The 16,826-nt window shown below is 56.0% G+C and overlaps 1 protein-coding gene across 1 annotated transcript; it reads right to left on the reverse strand.

The window, feature by feature from the left end:
• Positions 1 to 5: 5 nt before the first annotated feature.
• Positions 6 to 14,917, reverse strand: LOC121672511 (contactin-2; the record flags this gene model as incomplete). Its single annotated transcript, XM_042045181.1, has 19 exons — positions 14,658 to 14,917; positions 10,650 to 10,794; positions 9,841 to 10,016; positions 9,463 to 9,558; positions 8,943 to 9,152; positions 8,274 to 8,373; positions 7,855 to 8,030; positions 6,475 to 6,611; positions 5,891 to 6,020; positions 4,900 to 5,050; positions 4,511 to 4,638; positions 4,025 to 4,200; positions 3,178 to 3,298; positions 2,680 to 2,838; positions 2,395 to 2,544; positions 1,767 to 1,837; positions 1,318 to 1,552; positions 437 to 552; positions 6 to 101 (listed from the first exon to the last, which is right to left on the reverse strand). Coding segments are annotated over exons 1-19 (2,628 nt in total), but the record flags the coding sequence as incomplete, so codon positions are not given.
• Between the last annotated feature and the right edge of the window lie 1,909 nt (positions 14,918 to 16,826).

A 16,826-nucleotide genomic window follows, 5' to 3' on the forward strand; every position in this document is an offset into this window, starting at 1 on the left:
GTGTTGGGGTTCAGGCCGGTGACATGAGCCGATGTCACCAACCCCGCCGTCCTCACTCTGTCGGCCGCCTCCTCCTTGTCCCCATCCTTCCAGTACCGGATCTGGACAGAAAAGGACACGATGGGTTTAGGAAGGAGAGATCTGCAGGTCCCAACTCAGCCCATCCTGAAGAGCCTTGGCTGTTGCTCTCCATGTGTTTTGCTTGGTGTGTGCCCAGGAATGAGGCCACGGCCTCCCGGGAACAGCAGGCAGGAAAAATGGGATGATTCCCTCTTAATCTCTCCTGAGACAGCAGTGCCAGCCCCATTTGAGCCACGTGGTGTGAATTATCCCCCACCTCTGGAGTCAAAATGCCGTTTCCTTTCACCTCACATGACTCGGGCCAGTTTTCCTTGCTGGGCTCTCAGTGTCTCCCATTCCCATTGGAATCTCCTACCTCGTATCCCAAAAGCACTCCGGTCACTTCTCCCTGCTCCACGGGCTCCCAGGACACATCCATCTCCGAGGACAGGACAGACTTGGCAATGACCCTGTAAGGAGCCACTTTGGGTTCTGAAAGACAGCAATAAAATCCCTTTCCTGACTCTGGGCCCCGTTGGGAACAAAAGATTTTCCCGCAGCATCATCCCGCGGGCAGACAGCTGGTGGTGTGTCACGGAGCGAGGGGCAGGGATTTAGGGATTTAGGAGAACAAGCAGGGCCACAGCTGTGAGCTCTGGGATCCGTGTCTGCCCCGAAGCTCTGTGGGCCTCGGGGCCGGGCTTGGGGAATCGTCTCCCTGCGTGTTTGGAGGAGAAGGTGAATGTGCTGGAATTGATGTTCTGGGAGCCAAAGGAATGTCTGAGCTCCCGGATGGACACAGATCTGCAGGATCTGGCTGAGGAACGGCGGTTGGACAAAACGGGGAGTTCGGAGTCTGTGCAGTCACGGAATGGTTTGGGTGGGAGGGACCTTAAAGCCCATCCAGTGCCACCCCTGCCATGGGCAGGGACACCTCCCACTGTGCCAGGTTGCTCCAAGCCCCAGTGTCCAGCCTGGCCTTGGACACTTCCAGGGATCCAGGGGCAGCCACAGCTGCTCTGGGCACCCTGTGCCAGGGCCTGCCCACCCTCCCAGCAAACAATTCCTTCCCAATCTCCCATCCAGCCCTGCCCTCTGGCAGTGGGAAGCCATTCCCTGTGTCCTGTCCCTCCATCCCTTGTCCCCAGTCCCTCTGCAGCTCTCCTGGAGCCCCTTTAGGCCCTGGGAGGGGCTCTCAGATCTCCCCAGAGCCTTCTCTCCATGCTGGACATTCCCAGCTCTCCCGCTCCTCTTTACCTTCCTCTGCCGAGTACACGATGGCCGTGAGGCTCTCAGGGCCCTCCCCTTTCCTGTTGTAGGCCTTGATCTTCACCTCGAAGGGGGTGTAGGGCGCGATGCTCTCGTTGCGGTACACGAAGTGCAGCGACTCCGCGTGCGGCACCCGCGCCCTCAGCCAGTCCTGGCTGCCTTTCCTCCGGAAGGACACGATGTACCCAAAGCCATCCCCGTTCTGGTAGTCCCGCAGCATCGGCTGGGAAGAGAGAGGGAGCCTTGGTGCGTCCAAAGCGGCTTTTGGCTCATCCAAACTGGGATGGCGGCGCTGATTTCCCGAAGGAAATGTGGGCTTGGTCCGTCCAAACCAGCCCTTGGCTCAACCTCATGTCCAAATTGGGATGGGAGTGCTGATTTCTCCCCAAAAAATGCCGCATATTCCCACCCTTTTCCCTTTCCCGTTCCCAGCTCACCGTCCAGGTGATGATGAGCTCGTTGGGAGCACCTCCGCCGCCGCCGAGCCCAGACGGTGCCACCGTCGGTGCTGTGAGGTCCCCAAAGAAAAGCAGAGAGCACAGGTTGGGTTCAGGAGGTGGGAGCGATGGAGATGGGCACAGACATGGCACGACACCGGTGTCACTGGCTGGGACAGCTCCCAGGAAAGGGTTGGGCTCTGTTTTCAGCCATGAAAATCCCACCTGGAATTCTGGCTTGTGCCTGACCGGGTTATGTGGGGGCACAGGACAAGGATTTGGTGTCTGAGGGGACAAGGATGGGGCTCAAAAGCAGGGATGGGGAGGGGAGTTTTATTAGGAAGGAGCTGGTTTGTGTTTGGTGGATTCAGAGCAGTTTTCCTGCTGTTCTCCCGTCCCTTCTGTCCAAGCAGCTGGACATGGAATGAACATTCCCAGCTGGATGCAGTGCTGGGAAATGCAGCTCTAACCCTGCTCATCTTTGACACAGAAATGGGCAAAAAGGCAGAAAATCCTGTGGTGGCCTCAGCTCCAGGAGCTCTCCAGGAGATGATTGATCCCTTGGGAGCACCCAGCCTTCCCTTCCCAGCAGTCAGGCACAGGGACCTGGGGCTGTTCCCACACCCACCTGCTTCCTTGGTCTGGATTTTGCTGGAGGGCAGACTGGGCTCCCCGATTCCCAGGATGTTGCTGGCCAAGACCCGGAACTCGTAATCCATCCACGGGATGAGGTTCACCACCTGCGCCGTCTCCGCGTTGCCCTCGATGTTTACGGGATCTGTAAAATCCAACAGCACCAGAGGGGAAGGAATAGAGCGAGGAGCAGCACAGAGCCAGGACTGGCTGGGGGCCGGTGGCCTCAGTGTGTCACCAGTGCCACCGGTGCCACCAGTGCCGCCGTGGGGACACTCACTGGTGCGCATCTGCTTCCACTGGCTGGACAGGAGGGTCCGGGCCTCGATGAGGTACCTGGCGATGGGGCTGTGGTTGTCGAAGCCGCGGCTCCAGCTCAGCTGGACACTGGTGTCACCGATGTCCCTCACCACCACCCCCCCGGGTGGGCCTGGAGGTCCTGGGGGGATGGGAAATGTGTCACTGAGATGGAAGATCTGGAAGTTTAACACTCTGTGCGTTGTGCAAATCCTAAATTCACATCAGGCCTTTCTCTTCTGGAAGCTGGAAAGCCTCACTTCCAGCTTTAGCCTCTGGAAATGCTCCTAAGCCTGGTTGGGAAGGTTGGAAAAGACCTCCAAGATGATCAAATCCAAATTTGGAGTGAAAATAAAACCCACTAAACTTTATCATGGACATATTGGATGGTGAGGGGGCTGCAAGGCAAAAGCAATTTATCCTTGCACTGTGGCATTCCTTTGGGTTTCTCAGGAGCAGGGAACATTCCCACAGGAATTACCTCTGACAGTGAGCGTGGCTGACTCGGACGCACTGTCCACCACGGTCTGGGCCGTGCAGGTGTAACGCCCCGAGTGCCGCAGCTGCGCGTTGGAGATGCTGAGGTCCCCGATGGCCTCCTTCTGCAGGGAACGGGAGAACACAGCAGGGACAGCGTCAGAAGGCGCCCGATCACGGTCCGGAATTCAGCAGGGTTTGGGTTTGGGTGTTCGGGTTGTCGTGGAGGTGAAGAAGCGGGAGATGGGAAAGGATTCCCCCATGGGTGATGGAGCTGGATGGATCCGAGATGGATCCAGCCCTGACCAAGGCCAAGCCTGTGCTGGGTCTGTTTGGCTTGGGATGGTGATCATTGAGTGATCAACGAGTGATCAATGAGTGATCAACGAGTGATCATTGAGGGATCATTGGTCAATCATTGAGTGATCATTGATCTATCACTGAGCAATCATTCAGCAATCGTTGAGTGATCGTTGAGTGATCACTGATTGATCGTTGAGTGATCATGAAGTGACCATTGAGTGACCACTGAGTGATGTCTGCCTGCCTTTATCCACAAGACTTTCTGCTCCAGTTTAGGAGGGGAGTGATCATGGAATCATGGAATGGTTTGGATTGGGAAGGACCTTAAAGCCCATCCCATCCACCCCAGCCACGGGCAGGAACACCTTCCACTGTCCCAGGTTGCTCCAAGCCCTATCCAGCCTGGCCTTGGACACTTCCAGGAATGTGGAGTTCACTTGCTCCGGGCAAGGTGATGGAGTGGCTTTGGTGGGCACAAACACTCAAATAATGAGGATGGAATTAATCTTCCATCCTTTTGGACGGTCCAGAATTCCCTCTGGACTCACCGTGCTGGCTCGCCGGTAGTGCCCCTCGGACTTGTCAAAGTCGATGGGGAAATCATCCAGGGACCAGGTGAAGGTGAGGTCCATGGTGGGGTCGTGGGACGCGTGGCACTGCAGGGTGAGGTTCTCGCCCACGTTGATGTCAGCACTGGATGGTGCCAGCGTGATCTTGGTGGCATCTGCAGGGAACGAGCGGGGAGGGCCGTTAGCTGCAAATATCCCATCCCAGTATCCAAACCCTCCCTTCCCAACTCCCCATCCCGCTCCAACAGCTGGAGCTTCACAGGAGGAAGAGGAGGGATTAGAAAATGGAAACGCTTTTCTCAGGGGCCATTTGTTGGTGGGTCAGGCAGAAGTTTTGCTTCTCCACCTGAAATTACTTTGATTCCCCGATTCTTCTGGTTTTTGGGAGTATGAGGAGAGGAGAAAAATCACATCATTCATTCTTAGCCGTTTCTGACTCGATTGACCCCAAATGAACATCCCTACCTCGGACAGAGAGGATTCCGGTGCTGTTGGCTTTGCCCATGAAGTTCTCGGCAAAGCAGGTGTATTTCCCCTCATCGGATTTGCTGATGTTCTGCAGGATCAAGGTCCCGTCTGCCGTAATCGTCACCCTGCAAAGGAAGGGGAGCCACACAAAGGAAGGTGAAAAGATTGGCTCGCGCTGCACATTTGGGAATTTCCTCTGATTTTAGAGAAACTGGGGACAAAAACAGGCGGGAAAATATTATGTAAGAGTTTGCTAAAGAGGAAATTAGAGGAATAACAAAATTCAGGGATGCAGCAGCACATTTGGATCGTTGAGTCCAGTCTTCTGGTAAAAAAAAATGTGATTTTAGCTACATTTTCTAGGTGGAAGCTGACTGTGCCGCTACCTGCTACTGTTGACCAGGAGTTCTGTCCCTTTGGTCCAGAGCACGGTGGCTTTCGGTGCTGCTCGTGGCTGGCACGGGATGATGACCTTCCCGCTCCGGGCTGCCGGGATCAGCCGCTTCACGGGATTTAGTCTAAAATCTGGAGCTAAGACTACAGGGATAAAAAAAGAGGATTAAGGCACGATTAGAAACCCTGCCCTGCGGGAATTTCAGCGCCGTGTGAGTGGGAATCGATTTGTTGTTGGATGGCTCGGTAAGAGAAGCAAGGCAGAGTCTGGAGAGCGGGATGAGGGAGGAATTCCTCAGCTGCTGGGTGGATCCTGACGCCTGCCAGGCGGGAATTACGTGGGACGGAGCGATGGGAATGACCCTAACAAGTGCAAGGTCTTTGAGAGACACAACAACAGCTGCTTTGGAACATGTCGAGGATAATCTCTTCAATATCCTGACCAACGCAGACATCCAGCTTGCCTGAAACTCCTCCTGGAACTGCAGATGGAATTGGGATTTACCTGTTGGCCTCGGTGTGTTAATGATGAGCAGTTGGTGCTCAGGGCCTTTAATTTATCTCTGGCATCTCCACGAGGAGATGAATTTTTGGACTAACATGGAACAAGTTTGGCAGAGCTCAGGTCCAGTCACCATCCACCAAAGCAGGCAGAATGGAGGCTGAACTTTTTTTTTGGACTGCTTTCCTCCAAAAAAGAGGAATTTGTAATGGAAGAGTGGCTGTAGTGCTGCTGTCCTGTCCACTTCCTGTGGCTAAACAGAATTTTTTGTTCCCTTTCACAGAGAATTCAGACAGGATTGAAAATTTAAAGGCTTGCAGAGAGTCCTGTTGAACCAGCAACCACTTCAGTGGTGAGCAAAGCAGTTTTTGCCTGCTCCCATCTCGCTGCGACATCACAATATCAGGATCACATCAGGATATTAGGAAGAGATTTTTTCAGTGTCCCATTGGAACCCAGAGCTCTGGGAAATGAGGAATTACCTTGCACTGTTAATTCAGCGCTTGCATAAACTGTGCCATGCTTGTTCTCAGCCACACACTGATACATGCCAGAGTCCTCCAGGACTAGCTTGGAAAATCTCAGCTCTCCACCGCTCACTTCGATGCGGTTCTGTGCAAACAAGAGGATGAACCCATTAGATGAGAAAAACAAACAAAAAAAATGGAACTCAATCCTCAGCTGGGTCAGGGTTGAGTTTTGTCACAGACTCCTCGAGGCCGGCCTGGTTTTCCAAGGGGGAAAACGCAGGATTTGCTTTTATGTCTGTGTGGTCACTCCCGCACGTCGCCGGGCTCTGTTTGCTGAGGCACCTGAGCAGCGACATGCAGGTGACACCGAGACAGGCACGAGGCGCTGTTTGTCCTCCCTGCTGACCGGCCCTGAGTCCCTGCAGCTGCACGAAGCAATGGCTGGGATGGGGATCTGGGGATCGTGCCGTGGCTTCGCAGCCCGATGGGGGCACATGGAGGAGGGATGCAGGGTGAGAACCGGGGCTGGGATGCAGGAGCGAGGCAGGAGGAGGGGCTGGGGCTGGAGGAGCGGGATCAGAGCTGGCTGGGGGTACCTGGGACGTCAGGGGCTGCCCATCCCGCAGCCACCGCACCGTGGGCCGGGGTTTGCCGGAGGCCACGCAGCTCCAGCGCAGGTCGGACCCGATGTCGGCCTCCGTGTCCGAGATCACATCCAGCCAGTCGGGCTGGGCTGCAGGGGACAAGAGAGAGGGGACAGAGCTGAGGAGCTCAGCTGAGAGGTGGCGGTGCCAGGCTGGCAGAAGGATGTCCCCGTGCCAGCGCTGCCGGCGCAGTTGTTGGCACAGCGGGATCTGCCACGGGAACAGCCCTGGCCTTTTGTGCAGCGAGAGGCACGGCCGGATCCTGCTGGGCCCTGGCTGCGCAAGATCAGGGCAGAATCCAGGGCTGGGGAATTGGTTTCTCTTCTTAAGAGTAAATGCAGCCATTCCTGAGTCATCAAATCGTGGAATCATGGAATGGTTGGGGTTGGAAGGGAAGTTAAAGATCTCCCAGTGCCACCCCTGCCATGGGCAGGGACACATTTGCCATTCCAGGATGTTCCAAGCCCCGCCCAGCCTGGCCTGGAACACTTCCAGGGATGGGGAAGCCACATCCCCTGTGCCACCATCCCCATCCACCCTACGCCAGGGCCTCACCACTCTTACAGCAAAGAACTTCCTCCTGATATCTCCTCTAAACCTTCCCTCTCTCAGCCTCAGGCCATTCCTGAACTTCAGGAAAAACTGGGATCAGGCTGAGGTAACCTGGATGTGTTACCTTGGATGAAAGACACTTCCCTGGGTGAAGGACACGTGTTTGAATGCGTTCCTTGGATAAAGGACGCGTTTGGATGCGTCCCCTTGGATAAAGGACGCGTTTGGATGCGTCCCCTTGGATAAAGGACGCGTTTGGATGCGTCCCCTTGGATAAGGGACGCGTTTGGATGCGACCCCTTGGATAAGGGACGCGTTTGGATGCGACCCCTTGGATAAGGGACACATTTGGATGCGTCCCCTTGGCTAAGGGACACATTTGGATGCGCCCCCTTGGATAAGGGACTCGTTTGGATGTATCCCCTTGGATAAGGGACACGTTTGGATGTGACCCCTTGGATAAGGGACACGTTTGGATGTGCCCCCTTGGATAAAGGACACCTTTGGATGCGTCCGCTTGGATAAGGGACATATTTGGATGTGTCCCCTTGGATAAGGGACACGTTTGCATGCGTCCCCTTGGATAAGGGACACATTTGGATGTGTCCCCTTGGATAAAAGACACGTTTGGATGCGTCCTCTTGGATAAGGGACACCTTGGATAAAGGACATGTTTGGATGTGACCCCTTGGATAAGGGACACGTTTGGATGCGTCCCCTTGGCTAAGGGACACGTTTGGATGCGTCCCCTTGGATAAGGGACACGTTTGGATGCGTTACCGTGGATGATGATGCGGCCCTGGTGGGTGTCCCTCCCTTTGGCGTTCTCCGCCTCACACTCGTACGTCCCCTCATCCTGAAATCCCACGTGCTGGATCTGCAGCAGGGGCTCGCTGCCGATCCACTTGGAGGACTGTGGCCCATCCAGCTTCCTCCACTTGATCCGGGGAACGGGGCTGCGGAAAAGCCGATCCGGTGAATCGGGGCTGAACTCAGTCCTCATGTGGCCACCTCGGTCCTGTTCCCGCTGGGCTTTGGCTTTAGCCAGTTCCTCCCTCTTCCCATTCCCCTCCCTCTCCGCGCTTCCACTGGAGAGAGAACATGTGGAAGTTCTGCCATTCCCTCCCTTTCTGCCGTTCCCTCCCCATCCCAATTCCAATCCCGATCCTGATCCCGATCCACGCGGACGCTGCACTCACTTTCCAAAGGCGAAGCACTCCAGGGTCACCGCCTGCCCAGTCAGAGCGTAGGTGTCCGCAGGGAACCTGGCCTTGATGCTGGGTGCGAACTGCCGGGCATCTGCCACAGGGAAAACACCGCTCAGGGGACCTGGGTGACACCAAGATGCCACCCGGGGGTCTCAAAGGGCAGAAGGACTTCCCAACCCCTTTGTGTGTTTGGGTGAGGGGACAGAGGTTTAATTTTCTTTTTCTTGCTGAAGTCTCTAGAAATCTCTTTATAAAACCTCAAGGCTCTGTCATTCCTGAGAATCACAAAATCCTGGGATGGTTTGGGTTGGGAGGGACCTTAAAGCTCATCCAGTCCCCCTGTGCCATGGACAGGGACACCTCCCACTATCCCAGGTTGCTCCAATCCATGTCCATCCAGGCCTTCCTCCTGTTTAATTCCCTTTTCCCTGCCCCAGAAACATCCTTTAAAAATAGAGAAACTCCACGGATGGGAAACAGGGAATCCTGGAGAGAGATCCCTGCTTCCCTCCCATCCCAGCCCATCCATATTTTTGAAGCTCTTAAGAGAAGCTGGAGGATGATTTGGGCGCCGTGGATCCCAAATGCTTTGCAGTGGCTCATTAATTTGGATTTTTCCTGTAGGAATTGGCATTTTTGGGATAATCCAAGAGCACTGACCCTCCGCAGCCAGGCTGAGGCGGGAGAACTTGCTGAAGACGCTCTTGGTGATGAAGTCCATGTGGCTCGTGGCAAAGCAGGAGTAGTTGCCCAGGTCCGAGGCCTCCGTCTTGGCGATGTAAAGGTTGCCCGTGGTCTGGGAGATGAAACGTCTCCCATCAGCCGGGATGAAATTGGGGAATTCATTCAGGAGCCACCGGTAGGATAAACCTGGGGGAAAAAGGAGAGGAATAAACTGGATAGGTTTGTCCTCCCAGCTGGGATGGACACAGTGGGATTCCAGGCTGGAATTGGTCCTTCCATAGGGGAAAAAAGGGAAAGGAATCAACTCCGCAGGTTGTTGGTGTCTTCCTGGGTGGGATGGACCCACTGGGATTCCAGGCTGGAACTGGTCCTTGCGTGGACACGCCAAGTCCCACCTCTGCTTTGTTGCTTTACAAACCCTGAATTAACCCCGAATTTCCTTCCCTGAATTTCCCAGAAAACCTGGGGGCCCCGTGCCCTGCTGTGCCCCCTTTACCTGGGTAGTGGGGCGGGGGGCTGCAGGTGAACATCACCCCCCAACCCTCGGTGATCTTCACGGGGTCCCGCTCTTCCGCCGAGAATTCCTGCAAAACTGAACAGGCAGAGTGAAACCCGGACAGGGAAAAAGCAGCTGGAGGAACCTCTGCGTTTCCTCTGCCCCTCCTCGGGCTGGTTTGGGCACAGGGAGATCCAAAAATATCATCGGCTTTCTCCATAATACTCCAAATCCTCCAAATCTCTATGGAAGCACCAGGGGATTTCTCTGTGGGATGATGTGTTGGAGAGACTCCCTCCAGCCTATTTCCAGGCGGGCTCAGTTTAAGCCCAGCCTAAATGTGGTCACGTTTAATTTACCTGGTGGTGCCAAACTTACAGCCAAAGCGGAGCGAGGCTTCCCTGCTCACCACGGTGCCCCTGGAATTGGATGCCACACACTGGTAGGAGCCGGAATCCTTGGCTTTCACGGGGTTGCTGATCACCAAATCCCCGGCCACCAGCCTGTAGCGGGAATCCGGCTCCAGCTTTAGCTCCGTGCCGTTCATCTTCCACCTGCCGGGAGAAGCGGGAGCAGGGACAGGGATAAATCCCCACAGCCGCACCTGTGGGGCTGTGCCTGGTGGTTTTGCAGCTGGGGTGGGGTTGGAGGTGGATTTGGATCTCGTAGCTTTGGATTTTGTGCCCTAGGAGGGGTGGAACATCTCAGAATTGGGAGATTGTTGAGGTTCGAAAAGCCCTCCAGGATCATCGAGTCTGAGCTGTGTCCGATCCCCACCCTGAGCTCTGAGTGCCACATCCAGGAATTCCTTGGACACCTCCAGGGATGGGCACTCCAAACCTCCCTGGGCAGCCCTTTCCAACCCTTTCCATGAGGAAATTCCTGCTGATGTCCACCCTGAGCCTCCCCTGGCCCAGCCTGAGGCCGTTCCCTCTCCTCCTGTCCCTGTTCCCTGCGATAAGATCCCAAATCCCCCCCGGCTGCCCCCTCCTGTCAGGGAGTTGTGCAGAGCCAGAAATTCCCCCTGATCCCCCTTTTCTCCAGGCTGAGCCCCTTTCCCAGCTCCTCACAGGACGAGGAATCTCACTCCCAAGTCAATAATTTTCCATATATAAAAGTGCAGGAGGCAAAGCAGAATTTGGGATGGATTTATCCCGTTCCTGGTGCAGAGGGAGCCCCGAGCTCACCTGTAGGTGGCGGGAGGTTTGGCCCGTGCCCGGCACGACAGGGTGACCTTTTCTTCTGCCGAGCCCTCAGGGAAGAGCGTGTGGGACGGCTGCTCCTCGAACACCGGCCCGTAGCTCCTCGTGCCGCTCTGGGCTTGGCACCAAACTGCGGGAGAGGGGAAAACCCGCTCAGCTCCACTCCGCTCTTCCTAAAAATCCTCCTTTTCAGTTTTATAGGGTGTCCCCAGCAGCGAGGAGCAGAGAAGGAGCAATGTGATGATCGCGCCCCATCTGTCAGCACAGCCCCGCCCCGGCTATGGGAACACAACCTGCGATTCCCACCGAGCATCCCGCACCATTCCCGCCCTTCCAGAGGGACCGGCATTCCTGGGGACACGTGGAGGAAGGAGCAGGGACCTCCTGGAACGCCACGTGCGGGCAGAACTGGAGCTGGGAATACCTGGATGTCCCCTTGTCCCTGAGGTTCCTCCTCTGCCTGTGCAGACTTTGCCTGGTTCGTTCTTCCTAAATCCTCTCCAGGATGAGGGAGGAGAGGGGAGAACCGGGACCTTCCCGGCTCTGAATACACCTGGCAGGTCCCCTCTGTCCCTGTGGCACCACCAGCTCCTGACACCTCAAACCAGTTTGTTACTGGTGTGGAAACCAGAGCAAACCACTACAAACCAGTACAAACCATTCTGTTCCATGGCTGGGATGAGCCTGAAGCTGCTTTTGGGGTGTTCAGACATGGGTTTGACTCTGGTTTTGAGAACGGGGAGGAACAAGAACGACAAAGGCCCCACCTGCCTTCTCCACGCCACGCCCGGGCCACCCTTTGGGGACAATGTGCCACTGGGAAGTGCCAGCTGCCCTCCGGCCTCACACAAACAGCAAATCCCACCCAGCAGCTCCCCTTCCACACGGGGGAACCCCAGAATCCCAGACTGGTTTGGGTGGGAAAAACCTTAAATCTCATCCCGTTCCACCCCTGCTGTGGGCTGGGACACCTCCCACAGCCTGGAGTGCTCCAAACCCGGCCGGGAAGGGACGCAGTGAACGAGAGCGAGGCAGGATCTGCCTGGAAATCTCTGTATTGCAGGAACAGCCGGTGGGATAATTGCCAGCACGTCTGTCCTGCCCATCCCTGTCCCCCCGGAGACGCCTGGCCCTTATCAGGGAAGGAGCCACCAGCACTGATAAGCTCCGAGCTGCTTCCCTGGCTCCAGGATCCTTCCCTGCTCTGTAATTGAATTAATGAGCGTCTCCAACCCGCTGTGCCAACGCCAACCTGTCTCCTTCCCCCTGTAAATGAAGTGATTCCCGGGAGCGGGATGTTTTATGGAAGAGGCGCTTCCAGCCGGGAACAGCCTGGGATCAGCGGGAGCAGCCCTTGACCCGCAGCTCCCGGGGTTTGCCTCGCGCTCCGGCTGCTCCGGGAGGAGGCTGCAACGGGATGGGATGGGGTGGGGTGGGGTGGGAGAGGAGCTCTGGTAATTGGCTCTGGGCTGGGAGCAGCTGCTCCCCGTGTCCCTGCTCCAGGCAATGATCCCGGCTCCGGCAGCGGGATGGTCCCCGGTGCCACACAGGGAGAGGCAGCGAGCTTGGATTCTTTGGAATTAAGGAAAAGCAGCATTTCGGGGGTTGTTTCTCCTCCCAGCCAGCGCTGCTTTCCTGCCAGGATGGTTCCATTCCTAAAGGAAAAGCTGGAAATTTCTCCCGTTCGGGTCAGTCCCAGCTGGAATAAACTCTGCTGACCAGGGGGGAAAACCAATCATGAGTTAATGGGGTATTAATGAGAAAGAATTAATTGTGTGCTGATAGATGAGTTAATTGTGCTCTGATAGATGGCGGTGAGAGGGTCCAGGCTGAACAGCTTTAGTTTGGGGATTAATTAGGGAGCATAAGGTAAATAATTTCTATTTATTTAACAAATAAAATATCTATTGGTGCCACTCCCATCCCTGCCCTTTCCCATGGGATTTTTTATTCCAGTCGAGCCAAATCAGGCTCATCCTCCCTCCCGATGCCACCCGGAGCCTGTGTCCCTCTGCTGTCGCTTTGTCCCTGCCAAGGTTACGGCTGCGAGTGCCAGGCATTGATTTTCCCACTTGGAATCGATACCAGGAGTTCAGGTGAGTTTTAATCCACAATTCCAAGGTGCTGGGGGTGAAACGCTTGGATTTCACTCATTAAACAAATCAGGGGTCGATTAAAGCACTAATTAAACAGTTACAAGGTGGGGATAAGGTTAAAATTAAGAACTGATAAATCCCAGAACTTCCGAGTCTGCTCTGGGCCAGTTCTCCAACCCCGGAATTCCCAGTTTTTAACGTTGCCAACACAGGATCTGTCCTGGATGCTCTGGCCTTTGGAAAACAGGGAGAAGACAGGCACAAAATAAAGGTTTTTAAGCCAAATTTCAAAGGAGCAGAGGGACCTGCTGGGAATTTTCCATGTTCCACCCAGCTGGGAGAGCTGGAATGATGGGAAAAACCCCACCACGCCTCTGGAACAACTTCAGTATTAGGGAAAATGATAACAAGCACCAAAATAACGGGAAACAGGTGAAAGCACGACAGCTGAAAATGAAGATTTGGAGAAGCAGCTGCAGGGAGGTGACTCCAGAGCCTCCCTTTTGGGTTATTTTTAGGATATTTTTAGGAATATGCTGAGAGCCAGGCCTGGGAATCGCAGGTGTACAGGAGGCTGCACTTGGCCTTTGTGCTGAGCCCAGCTCTGGAGCCCGGGAAAGGACGGATTTCCTCGGTGGAATGTTTTCCAAGCTGAATTCCTGGTTGTGCAGACATCCACGGCACGGCCCTGGAGCCTCTGGATCGTGGGAGGGAGTTGGGCAATAAATGGCTTTGATAGGAAATCCAGCGGGATTTGGGTTTTCTTGAGGAGCAGCTCTCTGAGGAGCCGAGGGTTTATTCTGGGTTATTTTAAACGAGCAGCTTTCTAAGGAACAAAAGGTCAGCTCTTGGATTCCCAGATTTTCCAGAGGTTTTCCCAAATGAACAAAGGCTGGGGAGAGTTTGGGCTTTTAGAGTGGTCTCTGTGCACTTCAGAAGCTTTAAATATTTAAATCTCCCTCCAGACCTGGAGGTTTTGGCTCCTTTCCCACTCCATAACGTTTCCCTGAGCCTCATCCATCCTTTTGTCCCGATCCCTCCTCGTGTTTCCCGGATTTCTCCCTGTCCCAGCTCCCGGAGCTCCGTGGCCTCATCAGCCGAAGCTCAGTGAAAATCACCCTCCCAGCCTTCCAGGGAGTGATTTTTGGGAGGTTTGCCTGAACTCAGGTGGTTGATGGGAGACCCCAACTCCGGCTCCGGGGCTGCATCGGGGTCAGGCCAATTTCCAAGCAGGATAATTGCCTCGGGATCCAGGGCAGCCCCCCCTGCCTGGGCCTCCTCGGGGATGCAGAGAACATTAAAAGGTAATTGGATATTTATAAGGACAGGCCAGCCGGCTCTGCCCGGGGTGATGGATTGGCTGGAGGACATTATCCGATCTCAGCCAGAGAGGAAATGTCTCCCTGCGGAAAAGGGACTTGCAGGGAGCAGCCTGAGCCTCCCCGAGATCCAGGGATGGGCCCTGAGACCTGGAAATCATCTACCAAATCCTGAAATGGTCCCTGAGATCCAGAAATGTCCCTCAGATCTGGGATTTCTCCCTGAGATCCAGAAATGTCCCTCAGATCTGGAATTTCTCCCTGAGATCCAGAAATGCTCCCTAAGGAGCAGGGGGATCTTTGCAGGTGGGATATTGCCAGCAAGGCGTACCCGGAAAAATGGGTGTGGAATCCCACAGGCAGGAGGAAATTCCTCCTGCGCCTCCCTAAATCTGAATTTTGAGAGGGGGCCGCGTGTGTCAAACATTCCTGGCCCAAAGGGATATTGGGAACAGCACATCCCAAACCTCCCGGAGAATTGGGATTGGGCACCGCCGTGGAGAGGCGGTTCCCGGTGAATCCCGGGTGATGTCCCAGCTCCGCCAGCCCCTCCCGCCTCTCCCACGGGAATCTCTTACCCAGGAAGGTGCCGACGGCCAGGGAAGTGTGGATGAATCCAGCGGCGCCTCCCATCCTGCGCGGGGTCCTGCGGAGCCTCTACGGGCGCGTGGGGACGGCGGCCCTGGGGGGACACAGAGCGGGGTCAGCGGGGCCCTTCCAGCCCCGGGCATTCCATGGTGCTGCGATTCCAGAGGCTCCGGAGTCCAGCTGTGCCTCCCCGCTGGCCACCAGCCCGACGGAGAGTCACTGCAGGGCAGAATTCCAGCGGTGCCCGGAGCAGCGGGAGCGGCTGAAGGAGCTCTTTTTGTCCCCGATGGGACAAATCTGGGTGGGGAATTGCTGTCCCTCCTCCTTTGCTGTTTCCCATTCTTCCCCCCCTCCTCCGTAAATGCTCCTTTCCAAGCGTTTCTGATGGAAAACACCAAGCCAGAAGCACACGGGATATTGGTGGGGAGGGGGGGAGAAATAATTCGATTTTATTGTGAAAATAATGAAGATATTGGGATGAAATTCTCGGCTGGTGAGGGTGGGGATGCCCTGGAACAGGATTCTCCGTCCCTGGAAGTGTCCCAAGCCAGGCTGGACGGGGCTTGGAGCACCCTGGGACAGAGGAAGGTGTTCCTGCCCATGGCAGGGGTGGCACTGGATGGACTTTAGGGTCCCTCCCAACCCAAGCCAGTCTGGGATTTTGGGATTCTGTGACAAAGGAATCTTTAATTGAAACTCTTTAAGTGCCAGGGCACTTCCTGATGGCCTTTCCAGCCTCCTCCACAGCTTCCTGCGATCCCTAAAGATCCCCAAAATCAAACCCCCAACCAAACCCCGAGCTCTTTGTGCAGCCCCTGCTCCCCGAACCCTCTGTGGGAGCAGCTCCACCTCCAGCACCCCTTCCCACAGAACTCCAGCGGGGATTTTGGGCTGGTTTATTCCTCTTTGTTAACAAAGCCTTTGGAAATGGTGCACGGAGCGCTCCCCCAGCCCAGCAGAGCCTCATTTCCCGCTGCCCTCCCCAGAACACTCAGTGAGGAGCTGAGGATGCTGCCAAGAGCTCCTGGGCCGCTCCTGCTGCTCATCCCCCTGCTCCAGCTGGTGCTGCCTCCGCTCCTCTCCCTGCCCATCTGTCTGCCCCCGAGCCCCTCGGAGCAGGGATTAGCCCATCCCATGGGATGCTCTGCCCCCTCACAGCCCCCCCTCATTACCAGCAGCGCTCGAACCGCACCTGAGCAAACAGCGAGAGCCCAGCTCTGCTTCCCGACCCCCTCCGGGCTGCAAAACCCGCCCGGCCTCTTTGTGTCCTCACCCAGAGAGAAGATTTTGCTACCAGCATCCCAAATCCTGGATTTTCATCTTGCCTGGGTCCCAGGGCTGGATCCCAGCACCGGGAGCAGATCCCAGCCCGCCACCCTCAGCCCTGCTCGGGTTTTTGTTCCCTGACAGGCCCCAGAATAAAACTGGAGCTTCATTATCCCGCCCGGCCGGGGAGGAAGGAGCCCGTGCCAGGGGGAAGTGGCAGCTCCTGGTGGGAGAGGCACGAGCCGTGTCGGGGACAGGGAATTTGGGGACGGAGCGCAGCGGGGCGGGAGACGCTCCCACGCTCGTTGCAGCAGCCCTGGAGTGGCTCTGTCACATGGAGTCACTTGATGTCACCGAGAATCCTGCCCCGAACAGCGTCCTGAGCCCACGGCCCTGCAGCCAACACTGTCCCTTTGTTCCCCTGGCCTGGCCCTCCGCCTCGGGGACAAGGGGCAGCTTTGAGCCGGGCGCGCTGCGGGGTTGCAGGAGATGCCAGCCCCGCACTAATTAATGAGTTGACTTTTCCAAATCTCTGCAGTTCCCTTTCCTCGGGGTTTGTGAGAGGCAGGAGCAGCGGAGCTGTTCCTGCACCTGCGGCTGCACATTAAACTCGGGGAGTTTTTCCTCCAGCAGCTCCAGGCCTGGCAAAGACGTGAGGGAAGAACAGGAATTTCTCTGAGTGCTGAGTCCGAGTCATTCTGCAGCTGGAGGCTGGATGAGATAATTCCCGGGGATCCCGATTGCCACCCTCAGATTGTGCCTGAGGGGCGGCTGCTCCGAGCTCACACCTGGGGAACCCGGGGGTGTCTCCAGAGCCACGACCCCGAGCTGTGGATCCGGGATCCGACCCCAGCTCCTCATCCTGGATCCAACCCCAGCTCCCGATCCTGGAT

The sequence above is a fragment of the Corvus kubaryi genome, unplaced genomic scaffold, assembly GCF_017639235.1.
Source record: "Corvus kubaryi isolate FWS band 111438036 unplaced genomic scaffold, C.kubaryi_AGA036_p1.0 62634, whole genome shotgun sequence".
Lineage (NCBI taxonomy): Eukaryota > Metazoa > Chordata > Aves > Passeriformes > Corvidae > Corvus > Corvus kubaryi.